This window comes from Aspergillus bombycis (assembly GCF_001792695.1).
Source record: "Aspergillus bombycis strain NRRL26010 chromosome Unknown contig00080, whole genome shotgun sequence".
Classification (NCBI taxonomy): Eukaryota; Fungi; Ascomycota; class Eurotiomycetes; order Eurotiales; family Aspergillaceae; genus Aspergillus; species Aspergillus bombycis.
Genome location: NW_019170082.1, coordinates 67,767 through 83,396, shown reverse-complemented (window position 1 = coordinate 83,396; position 15,630 = coordinate 67,767). Strand labels below are relative to the sequence as shown.

The following is a 15,630-nucleotide window of genomic DNA, read 5'->3' as shown; positions in this document are numbered from 1 at the left end:
ATCTTCATCCGTTGCCTTTCCTGGAGCAGTTGGATTAGAGTTGCGTGTCAGTAATGTTAATACTTAGCTTTCATCAAAGCTTGAGGTCTTTTAGCTGTGACTTACAGACTTCTACACATGCTGGTGTAAATACTTTGGCTAGTGGGGGAATTTAGGAAATACGCTCGTTTGGATTCTTACCAATGTATATCGGTCATCCAGAATAATTAATGATGGTTAGCATAATAGCCTTCCAGGGTGCGCCAGCTCCAACGTTATCAGATGATGATTCGGCATTGCAGCTCGTGCCGAAGGAAGTTGCTGTTGGACGACCACAAGGGTATCGAGCGGACAGTAGTTAGTCTGGCATGGAAGGTAAAAAGTGTGGACTTTGTGGGGGTCGATGGTGGAAGAATCGTCTTCGGCGAGCTGACGGTGCATGCACACCTTCTAGCATCAAGTGCGTGTACATTCCTGAAGAAAGGATAGCCAGGTCCCAAAAGTGATGTCCTTTTATACATTCTCGTCAAAATAACATTTCTTTCCAGCAGATCGATAAGGGAACGGAGCCTTTTTCTGCCTCCAAACTTGTTCTCTAGAAGTATTCGAGAGATTAGTTCAATACTTGTCCAAGATCCAATATGCCATTGGATCCAAATTGATAGGCCACAAGATATTTTGGAGTTCCTAATTTGACGACGCAATTACTAACGAGACCATCATAATCATCACCTTCATATTGCCTTTTTCACTCGTCTTTTAAGCCACTAAAACTTGTTCCAAATCATGAAGCTGGGTTTAGGGCTCTGATTACTCATCAGGTAGAGGGAGCTATTGGTTCACCGCCCGACAGAAAAAGATGAAGGTTGGCAGGAACCTCAACCTCATCTATACAGAGTCACTACTCTTCGGCTGAGAGCTTCCCATTTCAGTTCGAGTTATACCGGCAATTAATTTAGACCGTCTACCTCCCCTATCCAACCAGCCCAACATGCCTCTCATCAATGAGTCCCATGACTCTCTCCCTTGTAGGTCTCGTCCCTACCAGCGGCCTCTCTCCTTCTAACAATCAACTCTTTTAGATATCGATGCCGAACCTTCCGCCCAGGCTCGAGCCAATGCCCAGAAGCTCATCGCCTCAGAACTTCCTGCTGACTATTCATCGACAATTCATCCTTCCATCCCCGCATTCCCCGAACCCCAGTTTCCCCCCCTCATGCAGCAGGAGGTCGAACGGAAGGCTGCTGGATTGCCCTTGACCGGTGGAATTGATCTTTCACGCTATGAGGCTCCTGAGCCACCAACCAGATCCTCCGAGGCGGGACCAAATGCGACCCCCAATCTTGACGAGTGGCGCCAAGCCTTGCAGAAGGCCTACACGGCTAGTTCTCATTTGTCCATGAGGCGGGATAATCTGACGCTCCTGGAAGAGAGTGGTAAGAACGCGTGGCTGATTGGCAACTCTCAACTGGAGGATGTCTTACGAGGACTTGAGAGGGAATTGGCTGAGACCAAGGAAGCTGCGGAGACAGTGAACAAGCAGAGGAAGATCGCTCAAGAGTCTAGCAAAGGAGAGCTTGTGGGGCTGGAAGAAACATGGAAAAGAGGCGTGGGTGCGATTCTCGACGTTGAGCTGGCCTCGGAGAATCTGCGGATGCAAATCCTAGAGCAGCGACGTCAGCTTGCGCAACAACACGCCCGGTAGTTGCGTTTCTTAGTCTACTTTGAGGATTCCCTGCAGTTCCTAATGCGGGGCCCGGAAGCGTCGGGCCCAGAGGCCACATCATATTATCACAGCCAAGCAACTTCTCTGTCCAGATGGCCGATTATCCTTGACTCAGCCCTCCTGTTGGTTTATGATTCCTATACCATTGCATCTGAATGGCTGCTATATTTGGTGGCATCGCCTTTCATTGTCTTTGTTGGGGCTGTCCAGTTCGAATTTTACAAGCCAGTAATCTGGAACAGCGGCCATCTATCAAATCCCACGAGAACAGAGACATGTGGGTCTCCCTTTGAAAGCCAAGAAACGAGTCCGGGGTAGCAATGGATGGAAAAATCATCAAGTGCATTAGCGTGAATCATCTCCGCTCGGGATTTGCAACGGTTGAAAGGGATCTGGTGGTTGGCGTCGGCCACTACAGCATTCGGAGCTTCTTGTGCGGGGAAATCCTTGAAAGAGTAATGACCTTTAGCTTCATTTTTTAGCTTCAAGGTTCCTTTCCCCACATTCGGCCGACTCATGCTCAACGCTAGTGGTGAACTTTGCTATTCATACTCGAGTCGAGATCCTACATGGAACTGATTCGTGTCTGCGTCCACACGGGGCCCTATCGTCGCACAGTCGGACACCACTTTCCTGTTTACTCCCAGCAAAGCTAATGTGTCGGATGTCTCGAGCGATTGATTTCTGCGATCGGACAGTTCATTGCATCGCTGTCGCGGAAGATCCATGGCTTACTTGGGTTTTCCATATCGATTTCCTATCGCGATTGATTTCTGGTGTTGGAGGGATTAATGGGATGTAGGAAAGCAGTCCTGGAGTAATACGATATGAATGAACCGCCGCCTTCTTTATCTTTGAACCTCTTTCACATCATCCAAGCTCAACTCTGCCTCTCGGACAACGGGTACCGCTCGTCGCTGCGGTCGTAGTGACACATTGGATCTGTCCGGATAATTATCCAATATTGTTGGTAGCATAAGCAGTCTTGGTGTACGGGGAATTGTAGTAGACGACATTCCACAACTCTCGAAATATAATTTCCCGTTCTTATTGATCGATCTTTGCTTGGATGTCCCTTGGCCCAGCAATCACCCACTGATAGTCCACATTTTGGGCCCTTATACGCGTCGTACTTTTGTCATGCGGGGAATTGTCCCTACAGAAAAGGAAACAGAAGATTCGATGCATGGAGCAGAAGCCTTGAAAGCCGATAACGACCCATGGACTTGAACCAGCCCTGGCGGGGTCGTGGCTGAACATATAAGTCTCATCGGAAATTCCCAGGATTCCCCTCAGGAGGTATCTCTCCCTCATAGCGATCCTTGTAACATCTCACTTTTCTACTTCGTTGATAGCAAATCAAGTATCAAGATATCACTGTAACAATGACCATCCCAGACGAGGTCGACATCATCATCTGTGGTGGTGGGAGCTCTGGGTGTGTCCCAGCTGGCCGTCTGGCCAACCTCGATCACAACCTCCAGGTATTGCTGATCGAGGCAGGCGAAGACAACCTGAACAACCCATGGTAAGCGAGAGATCATCTCATGTACACCAAGGGAGATGGCACTGACCATAATAGGGTCTACCGCCCGGGCATCTACCCCCGGAACATGAAGCTGGACTCAAAGACGGCTTCCTTTTACTACTCTCGTCCATCGGAATGGCTTGACGGACGTCGGGCTGTCGTCCCTTGTGCCAATATCCTCGGAGGAGGCAGCTCGATCAACTTCATGGTACTTACTTGGCACTGCCAATCCTTGACCATGAAGGGTTAACGTGTTCCAGATGTATACGAGAGCATCGGCCTCAGACTACGACGATTTCCAGGCAAAGGGATGGACGACCAAGGAGCTCATTCCTCTGATGAAGAAGCATGAGACGTATCAGCGCGCTTGCAATAACAGAGACCTGCATGGGTTTGATGGACCTATCAAGGTCTCTTTCGGGAATTATACGTATCCTATCATGCAGGACTTCTTGCGTGCTGCCGAGTCGCAGGGTATTCCGGCCACGGATGACCTGCAGGACTTGAAGACTGGGTATGGCTTACAAGATACTACTACTTTGAGTTCAATACTGACAACGTAACAGACACGGAGCTGAACACTGGTTGAAATGGATCAACCGTGATACCGGTAAGTTGATTTTCTACCTGGTGCTAACACTGCTAACAATAGCTGAATCCTAGGCCGCCGTAGCGATGCTGCACACGCCTATGTCCACAGTACGAGAGCAAAGTACACCAATCTCCACCTCAAGTGCAACACCAAGGTGGACAAGGTCATCATCGAAGATGGCCGAGCGGTGGGTGTCGCGACCATTCCAACCAAGCCCTTAGATGGTCGTAACCCACCACGCAAGATTTTCCGAGCCCGCAAGCAAATCATCGTCAGCAGCGGCACACTCAGCTCGCCTCTCATTCTGCAGAGATCTGGAATCGGCGAACCCGAGAAGCTCCGTAAAGCAGGCGTCAAGCCCCTGGTCAACCTTCCAGGTGTGGGCCGCAACTTCCAGGACCACTATCTTACTTTCTCTGTCTACAGGGCTAAGCCGGACGTTGAATCCTTCGATGACTTCGTTCGTGGTGACCCTGAAGTGCAGAAGAAGGTGTTTGAGGAGTGGAACCTCAAAGGTACAGGTCCACTGGCCACGAACGGCATCGACGCCGGTGTGAAAATCAGGCCTACGCCAGAGGAACTGGATGAAATGAAGAGCTGGCCTACGCCGGAGTTCACCAGCGGCTGGGAGAGCTACTTCAAGAACAAGCCGGATAAGCCTGTGATGCACTACTCCGTCATTGCTGGGTGAGTGTTCATACTCCCTGACTATCAATACTTCTTTTCTGTAACTAACCGGTGACAGCTGGTTCGGCGACCACATGCTCATGCCCCCAGGCAAGTTCTTCACGATGTTCCACTTCCTGGTACGCCATCTTACCCTCCCCATGCATCAACAACCAATCTTTAAGTATCCACCTGACCTGATCCCAGGAATACCCATTCTCTCGCGGCTTCACTCACATCCAATCCGCCGACCCCTACGATGCCCCCGACTTCGACGCCGGCTTCATGAACGACAAGCGCGACATGGCTCCCATGGTCTGGGGCTACATCAAATCGCGCGAGACCGCCCGCCGCATGAGCGCCTACGCAGGCGAAGTAACCGGCATGCACCCGCACTTCGCCTTCGACTCTGCGGCCCGGGCATTCGACCTCGATCTAGCCACGACAAAGGCATACGCCGGTCCGAACCACATCTCCGCCGGTATCCAGCACGGTACGCACCAGCCTGCCCACCCTCTCACATAACCCCATGACGCAGACTAACAATGAAAACAGGATCATGGTCCCAACCCCTTGAACCAGGCCAAACCCCCACAGAAAGCTACCTCAACTCCAACAAGCAGGAGACCCGAGAACCAATCAAATACAGCAAAAAGGACATCGAGCATATCGAGAAATGGGGTACGCATAGTCTATCTAAACCTCCCAGCCTCCTTACCTTCTTACTAACAACAACAAAAACAATCCAGTCCAACGCCACGTCGAAACCACCTGGCACTCCCTCGGCACCTGCAGCATGGCGCCGAGAGAAGGCAACTCGATCGCCAAGCACGGCGGTGTCGTCGATGAGCGTCTTAATGTCCACGGAGTCAAGGGCCTCAAGGTCTGTGATTTGTCCATTTGTCCGGATAACGTGGGGTGCAATACTTTCAGTGTAAGTTTGCATTTGCTTTTCACACCCACTCTTTCTCTTTCGATGTGCTTTTTCGGGCAGGAATGGGTTGGCTAATGAGGACAGACTGCCCTGCTGATCGGCGAGAAGTGTGCTGTGCTCACTGCTGAGGATCTGGGATATTCTGGTGCGGCGCTGGAGATGAGAATCCCGACGTATCACGCTCCTGGGGAGGTTGTTAATCTTGCTAGGTTGTAGGTTTTTTCTTGTGGGGAAGTTGTTTACGAGTATGATTAGGACATGCAGAATGCGAAATTGAGGGTTCTTCTTCATTCCGTACATGATATTTGTCTTGAATACTATATACACTCCCAGTCTGTTGAATACATATAGCAGAATATATATACAGTACAAGAATAGACCAGCCACCAATCGGTCTTTCTAGTCTGTCAGTAAACAAGCTGCCACTAATATATACATCGATCATGTATATACCTCATCTGCTAAGACACATCAACCACACGCAGGTCCAGTGAGAGCTACTCTACGAAAGAAAAATTCACTGCCTACCACCCTTAAGAACCCTTCTTCTCCGCCTTCTCATTCCACGCCTTGACCTCCCTACACATTCCCTCCAACGTGGTAATAGGCGGGTTATACCCAAGCCCACCCTTCTCAGGAGACATGCGCGCGCGCGAGTCATCCCCAATAACATGCGCGTTAGAGATAGCAAACAGCCCTGGCTGCAACTGAGCGAGCTCACCCGTGATCTTCGGAAGCCAGGGGAGATACTGCAGCTGCACGAAGGCGTACCATTCAATTGGATAAGACATGAGGATGAACAGCATGACGGGGACATGGGGGAAAGCGATGGGCGTCTTTGCCAACGTCGTGAGGAGAAGGTAGACGTCGTCGAAGGAATTGGGCGGGTTGGGGTCTGTGACGGCGAAGGCCTGTCCGCCGATATCTGGGAGCGTGGAGGGGCTCGCCGAGTGTTCGACCAGACGCTGCTCGTAGAGCAGGTGGGCGATGGAGACGTTTTCGGCATTAACGAAGTGGTGGATGACGTCGTAGGTCCAGCTATTCAGGGAAGGGGGAGGGTGGGTTTCTTGTTAGGGGATGTTGATTTTGATTTGGGGGACAAGAGTGGTCAGGTGGAACTTACGTTGGGCTACCGCCACTCCGGAGATAGGTTCCTGTGACGCTGCCGGCGGAGTCAGAGACACCGTAGATCCCGTTTACGGGGCGGATGCAGCCGGTCCGGAAGTTGGATTCGAGGTCGTCGGCGGCGCGCACGATGTTCTCGGCTTCTGCTTTGGCGACGGCGTAGTTCCCGAAGAATTCGTCGTGCTTCTTGGGTACTTCGCTGGAGTCGTTGACGATTTGGACTAGGTACTCAGGGGTCTTTGTCCAGGGCGCGATCCACAGCGGGAATCGGCGGAGACAGACAGAGCCAGACGATGTCGCGATCATGCAGGTTGCGCCGGATTGCTTGGCGGCGTTGAGCACGTTCACGGTACCCCCGACGTTTACGTTGCGGCACAGAGGCAGGAACGCCTTGAGGCGTTCTGCGGGTCGGATCACTGCGGCGTTGTGGAATACGGTCAATGGCAGATCAGCGACTGATGGGGCCCATGGCTGTGAGAAGGCGTCCAGGACGGCCTGCTCATCGGTGATGTTTGTCTTGGTAAAGGCGATACCCCGATCGAGAACTTCAGATCGGGGACTCTGGAGATCCAAGATGCGGATAGCGGCTGGGTTTTCGCCGCGCATGAGAAGGTGCGATACTATCCAGCTTCCAACGAGTCCTGGGGACGGGGTTAGTTGTTTGTCAAACGATATTACGTGGGGACCGGGATTTGGTCGAGCTCTTGTTGTATCATTCTGCGGTGAGGACTGAAACGTACCGGATCCACCAACCACGATATAGCGTCGATGTTGCTTCGGAGGAAGACTTTTGGCTACATCGGTGGGAGAGTCCACAGCCTTTTCAAAAGCCGCCTTGATCTCATCGACTGTCCAGCGGTGCGGGCACGTCCGACGAGCTTCCTCGGGAACAGCCATGATAGCACGGTTGACATGGTAAAGATAGAGCAGCACCGCAATGCATACTGTCAGGATTATGGACAGCATTGTGCTATCACACCCAGTTGTTCCAGTCTGTCGTGCCTTGAAATAGCCAATGTGTTGTTGGCAGTGTGGTGCGCTCACTCAGCGCTATATCTGTTACCCCTATTAGCCAGATTGCACCTGCGGCTCTCCGTGACACCCCCATACATAGCCCAATTAGATTGATCCGACTACCCAGCCGTGAAGGAAGTCGCATGTACGCTTCCAACAGGGCAGATTTTAGAGAGGAAGATCGAGGCCATTTTAGCGGTCCCTGCACCTCAATTTAAGTTCCCCGGGGGACTCCCCGACGCTGTTCGGTTCCAGTTTTAGCCCCTTCGGTTAGGGAGCGAGCCATTTTCATTCGCCGCTTGAGACCTGTAATGGGCTCGGGTTTACGTTGTGCATGGTGAGCTGATTTCGTTGACGAGGCGCGAATCCTCCTCCCAAATGGGGATCTTTACATGACGGTGTGCTTTCCGGCTTTATATAAACAGGATGGACCCCCAAATGGAAGAGGGAAAACGGTCCAGCAGCCACATATTTGCCTATACTGCTACTAGTAACTTGACCAGCCGTCTGTGGATTGGGATGACTAATCGACATCTTGGACGGAAACACAAGCGATCATTGGCCAAGCCGAGGTTCCGAGCGAAAATACGAAAAAAGTCAAGTAACAACTGACAAGGTACGACACCATCAGCGTGCCTAGATCCCAAGCTGATACCTACCCAGCAGCTGGACTTCCCTTTGTAGTTACTGGTACAGTGTTGCTTGAGAGCTAAAAAGATGTAACGATATCACTTCGCGGAGGGAATCTATCATACGCCAAATGCATCCACACCCTTACAGGCCACGCGTCTTCGACATTCTTGGCCCATGCTGCATGACACCTCCTCTCGACGAAGACTGGGCAGGCAAAAGGATGTTTTAAAGCCAAGGGCTAACTGATTAGAGTTTAAAATCCCTGCGCGATCTTGTCACTACCGATCTTCTCCGGCGATCGAACCGCGGAAATCGCTGAGGCTCCAATGACCATGTACCAGTTAGGGTTGTGGCCTCTTGCTGAGAGGCCTGCCCTGGCAGCAGGATCCATAGTGTGTATCAGGGGCGTTGGGGAGACCCACGGTCTAGCCCTTAGGGTTCGATTTTGATATAGCATGTGATTGTAGACCAATGACAGGAATGCCAATTGTCAACCGACTCTAGGGCACAAATTATGCAAGTCACTGAGATTTATGATCGAGGAAGTTATGATGATGGCTCTCCCTCGGTTGACCGGATTATGCGATTAGTAACCGCGTGAGTGGTGATGCGAACCAGATCACTCTAGACTATAGAGAGGACCAGGAGTGTCCCTCTTCTCTCGGAGACATGACCCAAGAAGATTAAGTTGCATACTTGGTCGTTGAGGGTGGAGACGAAGAGCCGGACTGGTGGTGGGGCTGCGCCACACTTTGGCTGGATATCCGCTCGTACATCCGACCGGCATCCTCCACCGTGGGTTGGGTATGCGTGGATATGCAACATCGGCGATCCCGACCCCCCGTGCCCGACTCGGTCGGTCTCCCTGCCGTTGGAGAAGCTTCGGTGACGTCGAGACAGACATTCTCCTTTGTACGATTGGCGTAGAGTGGACATGCCGAGCCACAACCACGTCGCAGGTTTTACCCTTTGGGTCGGTCTGATCCAGAGAGCGGATCGAATATAAAGCTTGGAGTCTACCCACGAAAAGCTACTCCCTCCTTGTTTTCTTTTTCCTTTTCCTTTCTCATGATATAGACCCAACTGAACATTATACCTCCTCTTTCTAATACCTGCCAATTTACTCCCGCACCAGCTCTCTTTAATCCTACGAAACGCTCCCCCTCACATTAAACCCTGCACACAATGAGCACGCCCAAGGCAGAACCCGTCCCCATCCCGGGGCCGCGGGGCGTGCCTCTCATGGGAAATATCCTCGATATTGAGAGCGAAATCCCCCTGAGGAGCTTGGAAATGATGGCAGATACTTATGGTAGGATCCATGACGACAGTCCGGACCACTCTATAAGGAAACACTAATCCTTGACAGGCCCTATCTATCGGTTAACCACCTTCGGTTTCTCACGATGCATGATCAGCTCCCACGAGCTAGCAGCCGAGGTGTTCGATGAGGAGCGGTTTACCAAAAAGATTATGTCCGGTCTCAGTGAGCTTCGCCACGGTATCCACGATGGTTTATTCACGGCCCATATGGGCGAGGAGAACTGGGAGATTGCCCATCGCGTTTTGATGCCTGCCTTCGGGCCCCTTTCCATTCAAAATATGTTCGATGGTATATCCTGCCCGAAGAATCGAGCGCGGTATGGGAGTGTGAGAGTGGCTAACAGAGAATACAGAAATGCACGACATCGCGACACAGTTGGTGATGAAGTGGGCTCGACAAGGGCCCAAGCAAAAAATCATGGTCACAGATGATTTCACCCGCCTTACATTAGATACCATTGCCCTATGTGCCATGGGCACCCGATTCAACTCGTTCTACAGCGAAGAAATGCATCCCTTTGTGGACGCAATGGTTGGGATGTTGAAGACTGCAGGCGACCGGTCCCGTCGCCCAGGCTTGGTCAACAACCTGCCGACAACGGAAAACAACAAGTACTGGGAAGATATTGAGTATCTCCGCAATCTGTGCAAGGAGCTTGTTGATGCCCGCAAAGAAAATCCGACGGACAAGAAAGATTTGCTCAATGCTCTGATCAATGGCCGTGACCCGAAATCCGGCAAGGGCATGTCATATGACTCCATTATCGATAACATGATCACTTTCCTGATTGCCGGTGAGTATACATTAGTGAAACAAGCGAGTTGGTTCTGACTTCAGATAGGACATGAAACCACCTCCGGGTTGCTCTCGTTCGCCTTCTACAACATGCTCAAGAACCCCCAGGCCTACCAGAAAGCGCAGGAGGAAGTGGACAGAGTCGTTGGACGCCGCAAGATCACCGTTGAGGACTTGCAAAAGCTGCCTTACATTACTGCGGTCATGCGTGAAACCTTACGACTCACCCCTACAGCGCCCGCTATTGCAGTCGGCGCTCACCCGACCAAGAACCACGAAGACCCCGTCACCCTCGGCAATGGAAAGTATGTTCTTGGCAAGGATGAGCCATGTGCTCTCTTGCTGGGCAAGATTCAGCGCGATCCCAAGGTGTACGGCCCTGATGCAGAGGAATTCAAGCCAGAGCGCATGCTGGACGAGCATTTCAACAAGCTGCCTAAGCACGCATGGAAACCCTTCGGAAACGGAATGCGAGCATGTATCGGTCGGCCGTTTGCCTGGCAGGAAGCGCTCCTCGTCATCGCAATGTTGTTGCAAAACTTCAACTTCCAGATGGATGATCCCTCGTACAACATTCAGCTGAAGCAGACGCTCACCATCAAACCCAATAATTTCTATATGAGAGCTGCCCTTCGCGAGGGCTTGGACGCTGTGCACCTCGGATCATCATTGAGCGCTAGCAGCGGCGAGCACGCAGATCATGCTGCGGGTCACAGCAAGTCCGCCGCTGAAAAGTCCGCCGATTTGAAGCCTATGTATGTCTACTATGGTAGCAACACTGGAACCTGTGAGGCGTTCGCAAGACGCCTCGCCGATGATGCCACTGGCTATGGCTACTCGGCCGAGGTTGATTCGTTGGATACGGCCAAGGATAGCATCCCCAAGAATGGGCCTGTTGTTTTCATCACCGCGTCTTATGAAGGACAGCCCCCAGATAATGCCGCCCATTTCTTCGAATGGCTCAGCGCTTTGAAGGGCGACAACCCCTTGGGCGGCGTGAATTATGCTGTGTTCGGCTGTGGACATCGTAAGTGCATTCAATTCCTCCTTTTGCCGGTAAACCCCCCTAACAGAGTATGAATCTAGACGATTGGCAGTCAACCTTCTACCGTATTCCCAAGGAGGTCAACCGCCTTGTTGGCGAGAATGGTGCAAACAGACTCTGCGAGATGGGCCTGGCTGACACGGCCAACGCTGAGATCATCACGGATTTCGATACCTGGGGTGAAACCTCGTTCTGGCCAGCAGTTGCCGCTAAGTTCGGTGGTTCCAACACCCAGGGCTCCCAGAAGTCATCCACTTTCCGTGTCGAGGTCAGCTCGGGTCACAGAGCAACCACCCTCGGTCTCCAGCTGCAAGAAGGCCTTGTCCTGGAGAATGCGCTCCTCACGCAGCCCGACGTGCCTTCCAAGCGGACAATTCGCTTCAAGCTCCCTACGGACACCCAGTACAAGTGCGGTGACTACCTGGCCGTTCTCCCAGTGAACCCCAGCAGTGTGGTCCGCAAAGTCATGAGCCGTTTCGACCTTCCTTGGGACGCCGTGCTCCGCATCGAGAAGGCATCTCCCTCATCCTCGAAACACATTTCCATCCCAATGGATACCCAAGTCTCCGCCTACGACCTGTTCGCCACCTACGTCGAACTCTCCCAGCCCGCATCGAAACGTGACCTAGCAGTCCTCGCCGCCGCCGCCGCCATAGACCCCCAAACCCAAGACGAGCTACAGGCGATCGCTTCTGATCCAGCGCGATTTGCCGAGATCTCCCAGAAGCGCATCAGCGTACTGGACCTGCTGCTGCAATACCCTTCCATCAACCTCGCGATCGGGGACTTCGTCGCCATGCTCCCTCCCATGCGAGTCCGCCAGTACTCCATCTCTTCTTCCCCCTTGGTCGACCCCACCGAATGCTCCATCACCTTCTCCGTCCTGAAAGCCCCATCACTCGCCGCCCTCACCCAAGAAGACGAATACCTCGGCGTAGCATCCACCTACCTCTCCGAACTCCGCGCCGGCGAACGCGTGCAACTCTCCGTCCGCCCGTCCCACACCGGCTTCAAGCCCCCCACCGAGCTCACCACCCCGATGATCATGGCCTGCGCCGGCAGCGGCCTGGCCCCCTTCCGCGGCTTCGTGATGGACCGCGCCGAGAAGATCCGCGGCCGCCGCAGCTCCGGCTCCATGCCCGAACAACCCGCCAAAGCGATCCTCTACGCCGGCTGCCGCACCCAGGGCAAGGACGACATCCACGCCGACGAGCTCGCCGAATGGGAGAAGATCGGGGCCGTCGAAGTCCGACGGGCCTACAGCCGCCCCAGCGACGGGTCGCAGGCACGCACGTGCAGGACCTCATGATGGAAGATAAGAAGGAGCTCGTCGATCTCTTCGAAAGCGGTGCAAGGATCTACGTCTGCGGTACGCCGGGCGTGGGGAATGCCGTCCGCGATGCGATCAAGAGCATGTTCCTCGAGAGACGGGAGGAGATTCGTCGCGTTGCGAAGGAGAAGGGCGAGCCCCTTTCGGATGATGATGAGGAGACCGCTGCGGCCAAGTTCTTTGATGATATGAAGGCGAAGGAGCGGTATACTACGGATGTTTTTGCTTGATTTGGTTGAATTCTCTTAACTGGATAAGCCGTGGTGGCGGTGGTTTCATTTCACTTTGGACAAAATTTCTGGGTTCTGTATCCTTTCTGGCTGATTGAGCTGTTTCGGGATTTATTCATTTCATTGTTTTATTATTAGTATTAGCATTTTAAGCTGCATATCCTGCATTACCAAGCGTATTAAATTGAAGTACTCAATCGAACAAACATCTACATATATCTCCATCTTTCTTACAACCACTACATACAACAACCCAATCCCCCTAACCAGCAATAACCCTCAAAACCCCCAGATCAACATCCGGCAACAAACTCGACAAATTCGGCAGGATAGTCATCCCACAAATTCCCGCTATGTCCCTCAAAACCGTCATAGCACCATCCAACTCCCTCCCCCACCTGACCCGCTGGCACTCATGCAGTACCAGCGCCATCGCAGTGCCCCGGCAGACCTCCTCGAAGGTGACCTCGCCGTGCCAGTACGCGTAGATGAGGATGAACGCGGAGGCCATGATGCGCTTCACCTGGCGCCAGGCCAGGGGCATGCGGCCCTCCATGGCGAGGAGGGGGAGGCCGGGTTTGTGCAGATTAGTGGCGGCGCCGGGAGCCATCGAGGGGTTGTAGGTTTGGAAGTAGAGGAGGAGGATCATTTGGGAGGCGCGGACGCAGATGCTCATGGAAGGGATCCAGTCTTCTGTCAGGGTGAGGCGGTGGACGCGGAGGGTTATTCTTGCCCTGTTTATCCCATTTCTGTTGGTTAGTGATTGATGACAGGATGGGTGGTTGTTGGATTTTGCGTGGACGTACCAGAACATGTGGATCTGGACGGGGGCTTCGTAGTTCATGTTGGTTCCGCCGAGTCCGAGGAATGGTTGCATGGGTTTGCGGGCCGATTTGGAAACGCAGCCGAGGAGTTCCTCGAGGTGGTATATGTTGCTGTGATCGCAGGGCTTCCCGTACAGGGCTTCGAGGACTTGGCCGTTGGCTACGAGGATGTCCAATAAAGGCCGGAAATCGGGCTCTTCTTCCAAGACATAGTCGAAGACGTTGGCTTTGTAGTCGGTGGTTTTGATAAGAGGGGGGGTGTTGTTGCTCATGGCGCAACATCTGGTGTTGGTGAGTGGCGGATTATCTTCGGGTTATGAATGTAGATACGGACGGGGGTGGAAGGGTACTCACTGGTCGTAGAAATATAAAAACAGGTACAATTTCGCAGATAGCGTGCAACTATCGGGCGACCCCCTTTCGTTGACCTTTAGATCATGAGCTGTGCGGATGGCCATGGTTAGGGAGGTTATGTCCTGGTTATCTGGTCCTGTTTTTAGGAGATACAGATGTTGCAAATAGTATGCGATGCAAAGGTCCAGTGACGGTTTCACAGAACAATAACTGAGTAGGTAGCGAGAACCCAAGAAATATGCGGAAGCATTGCCATCGATCTGTTTAGGATATACGCAACAAAGCGCTAATGCGGATAGAAAAAGACCAAGTCGATCGGGGGGTATGTTCAGGTTGATGAGGTCTTGAATCGGCATGTATTTCTTGTGGCAAGGAATTTGGGATAGTATGTCACGGGCCAGCTTTTCTATGTATGATGCTTCCACGGGCGAGAGTCGCGCGACAAACTCCGCTGCTGATACTGAGAGGAGCTGACGTATGGTTGAAGCATCGACGCAGATGGACTCTTGGGAATTGAAGCCCACGCTGCGTTGGCTATCATCTGGGAGTGCTGTCGGCTCTTCAAGGGTGCATTTCAGGACGACATCTACGCGACCATTTAGTCATGGGCCTCTGGCGTGAAAAGATGAAGACCCACCATATGTTGAGTAGATGTAGTTGAAAACTAGTTCCTTGACATAGTCTGCAGGATCAGTCTTTGAGATTGGTGTAAGCTCTCTGCTACTACTTGACTTCGCGGCTCGCGGCTCTGTATAGCTGTTGGACAGGACTTCGTCCGTCGCCCGGGGCTTACGCCTCCGTGATGGCCTATGTTCTAGATTAGATATGTACAAAATGGAGCAAAGAAAGTACGAAAGTCTATGCAGGGATTTGGAGATAAACGGGAGGGAAAGGAACCATATCTAGAAATACCGTACCTTGCCTTCTCTCGAACTACACATCGTACCCCAGCGGAAACACAGTTCTGACACGGCAATGGTGGACGGCATCGCTTCTTAGATGCACGACAGTGATCGCAGGCCTTCGAAGCCTCAAGTTCATTCTTTGGATGGACTAAGTGGATCGCCAGGTTGAAGACAACCAGACGATTTGCGTAAAGGCAGGGATCTCATTGGATAATCCAATTAACCATGCATAGTCCGATAACATGCATATACAGTCAATAATATCATAAAATGGATCGTGCCCCTAACATACTCAGTATCGTTGACTATCTATGGTGTTTTTTAGAACTATGAAAGATTGATTTTCTGCACTCCAAGTCCGCTTTAACTCAGCCGTTGCCGCTTTAAGAAGGGTCCCACGTGATACTGCAGACGTGATCAGTAAATTAAAACGGCATAGCTTATTTAAACTTCTGCTGCCAGAAGGCAAGGAAGTCTCCAAACCCTAAGTAGATAGATACATTCTAGGGAGTCAGAGGTCTTTATTACCCCCAGGGCACCTCATACATTTCCAGAGTTTCATTTATTCATTCACTTGTAATCCATCGTAGTCTGTGCACATTGCCGGGGCACCTTTATCATTTTCT

At 52.1% G+C, this 15,630-nt stretch overlaps 5 protein-coding genes across 5 annotated transcripts; 3 read left to right on the top strand and 2 right to left on the bottom strand.

The window, feature by feature from the left end:
- Positions 1-970: 970 nt before the first annotated feature.
- Positions 971-1,684, top strand: ABOM_007516 (pre-mRNA-splicing factor SPF27 family protein; the record flags this gene model as incomplete). Its single annotated transcript, XM_022534645.1, has 2 exons — positions 971-1,007; positions 1,062-1,684. The coding sequence occupies 2 exons, from the start codon at positions 971-973 to the stop codon at positions 1,682-1,684; spliced, it is 660 nt and encodes a 219-aa protein (XP_022386629.1).
- A 1,406-nt stretch (positions 1,685-3,090) lies between these two features.
- On the top strand, positions 3,091-5,641 carry ABOM_007515 (GMC family oxidoreductase; the record flags this gene model as incomplete). Its single annotated transcript, XM_022534644.1, has 10 exons — positions 3,091-3,233; positions 3,288-3,441; positions 3,494-3,747; positions 3,800-3,843; positions 3,897-4,512; positions 4,571-4,631; positions 4,699-4,984; positions 5,047-5,172; positions 5,241-5,425; positions 5,510-5,641. The coding sequence occupies 10 exons, from the start codon at positions 3,091-3,093 to the stop codon at positions 5,639-5,641; spliced, it is 2,001 nt and encodes a 666-aa protein (XP_022386628.1).
- A 317-nt stretch (positions 5,642-5,958) lies between these two features.
- Positions 5,959-7,516, bottom strand: ABOM_007514 (putative 3-beta hydroxysteroid dehydrogenase/isomerase family protein; the record flags this gene model as incomplete). Its single annotated transcript, XM_022534643.1, has 3 exons — positions 5,959-6,463; positions 6,549-7,191; positions 7,291-7,516. 3 exons carry the CDS (start codon positions 7,514-7,516, stop codon positions 5,959-5,961), a joined length of 1,374 nt encoding a protein of 457 aa, XP_022386627.1.
- A 1,866-nt stretch (positions 7,517-9,382) lies between these two features.
- On the top strand, positions 9,383-12,921 carry ABOM_007513 (bifunctional cytochrome P450/NADPH--P450 reductase; the record flags this gene model as incomplete). Its single annotated transcript, XM_022534642.1, has 6 exons — positions 9,383-9,509; positions 9,567-9,809; positions 9,874-10,314; positions 10,363-11,343; positions 11,403-12,607; positions 12,661-12,921. 6 exons carry the CDS (start codon positions 9,383-9,385, stop codon positions 12,919-12,921), a joined length of 3,258 nt encoding a protein of 1,085 aa, XP_022386634.1.
- A 262-nt stretch (positions 12,922-13,183) lies between these two features.
- On the bottom strand, positions 13,184-15,140 carry ABOM_007512 (fungal specific transcription factor domain-containing protein; the record flags this gene model as incomplete). The annotated part of the gene is made up of 4 exons (XM_022534641.1): positions 13,184-14,027; positions 14,100-14,685; positions 14,737-14,906; positions 15,046-15,140. The coding sequence occupies 4 exons, from the start codon at positions 15,138-15,140 to the stop codon at positions 13,184-13,186; spliced, it is 1,695 nt and encodes a 564-aa protein (XP_022386633.1).
- Positions 15,141-15,630: the final 490 nt, after the last annotated feature.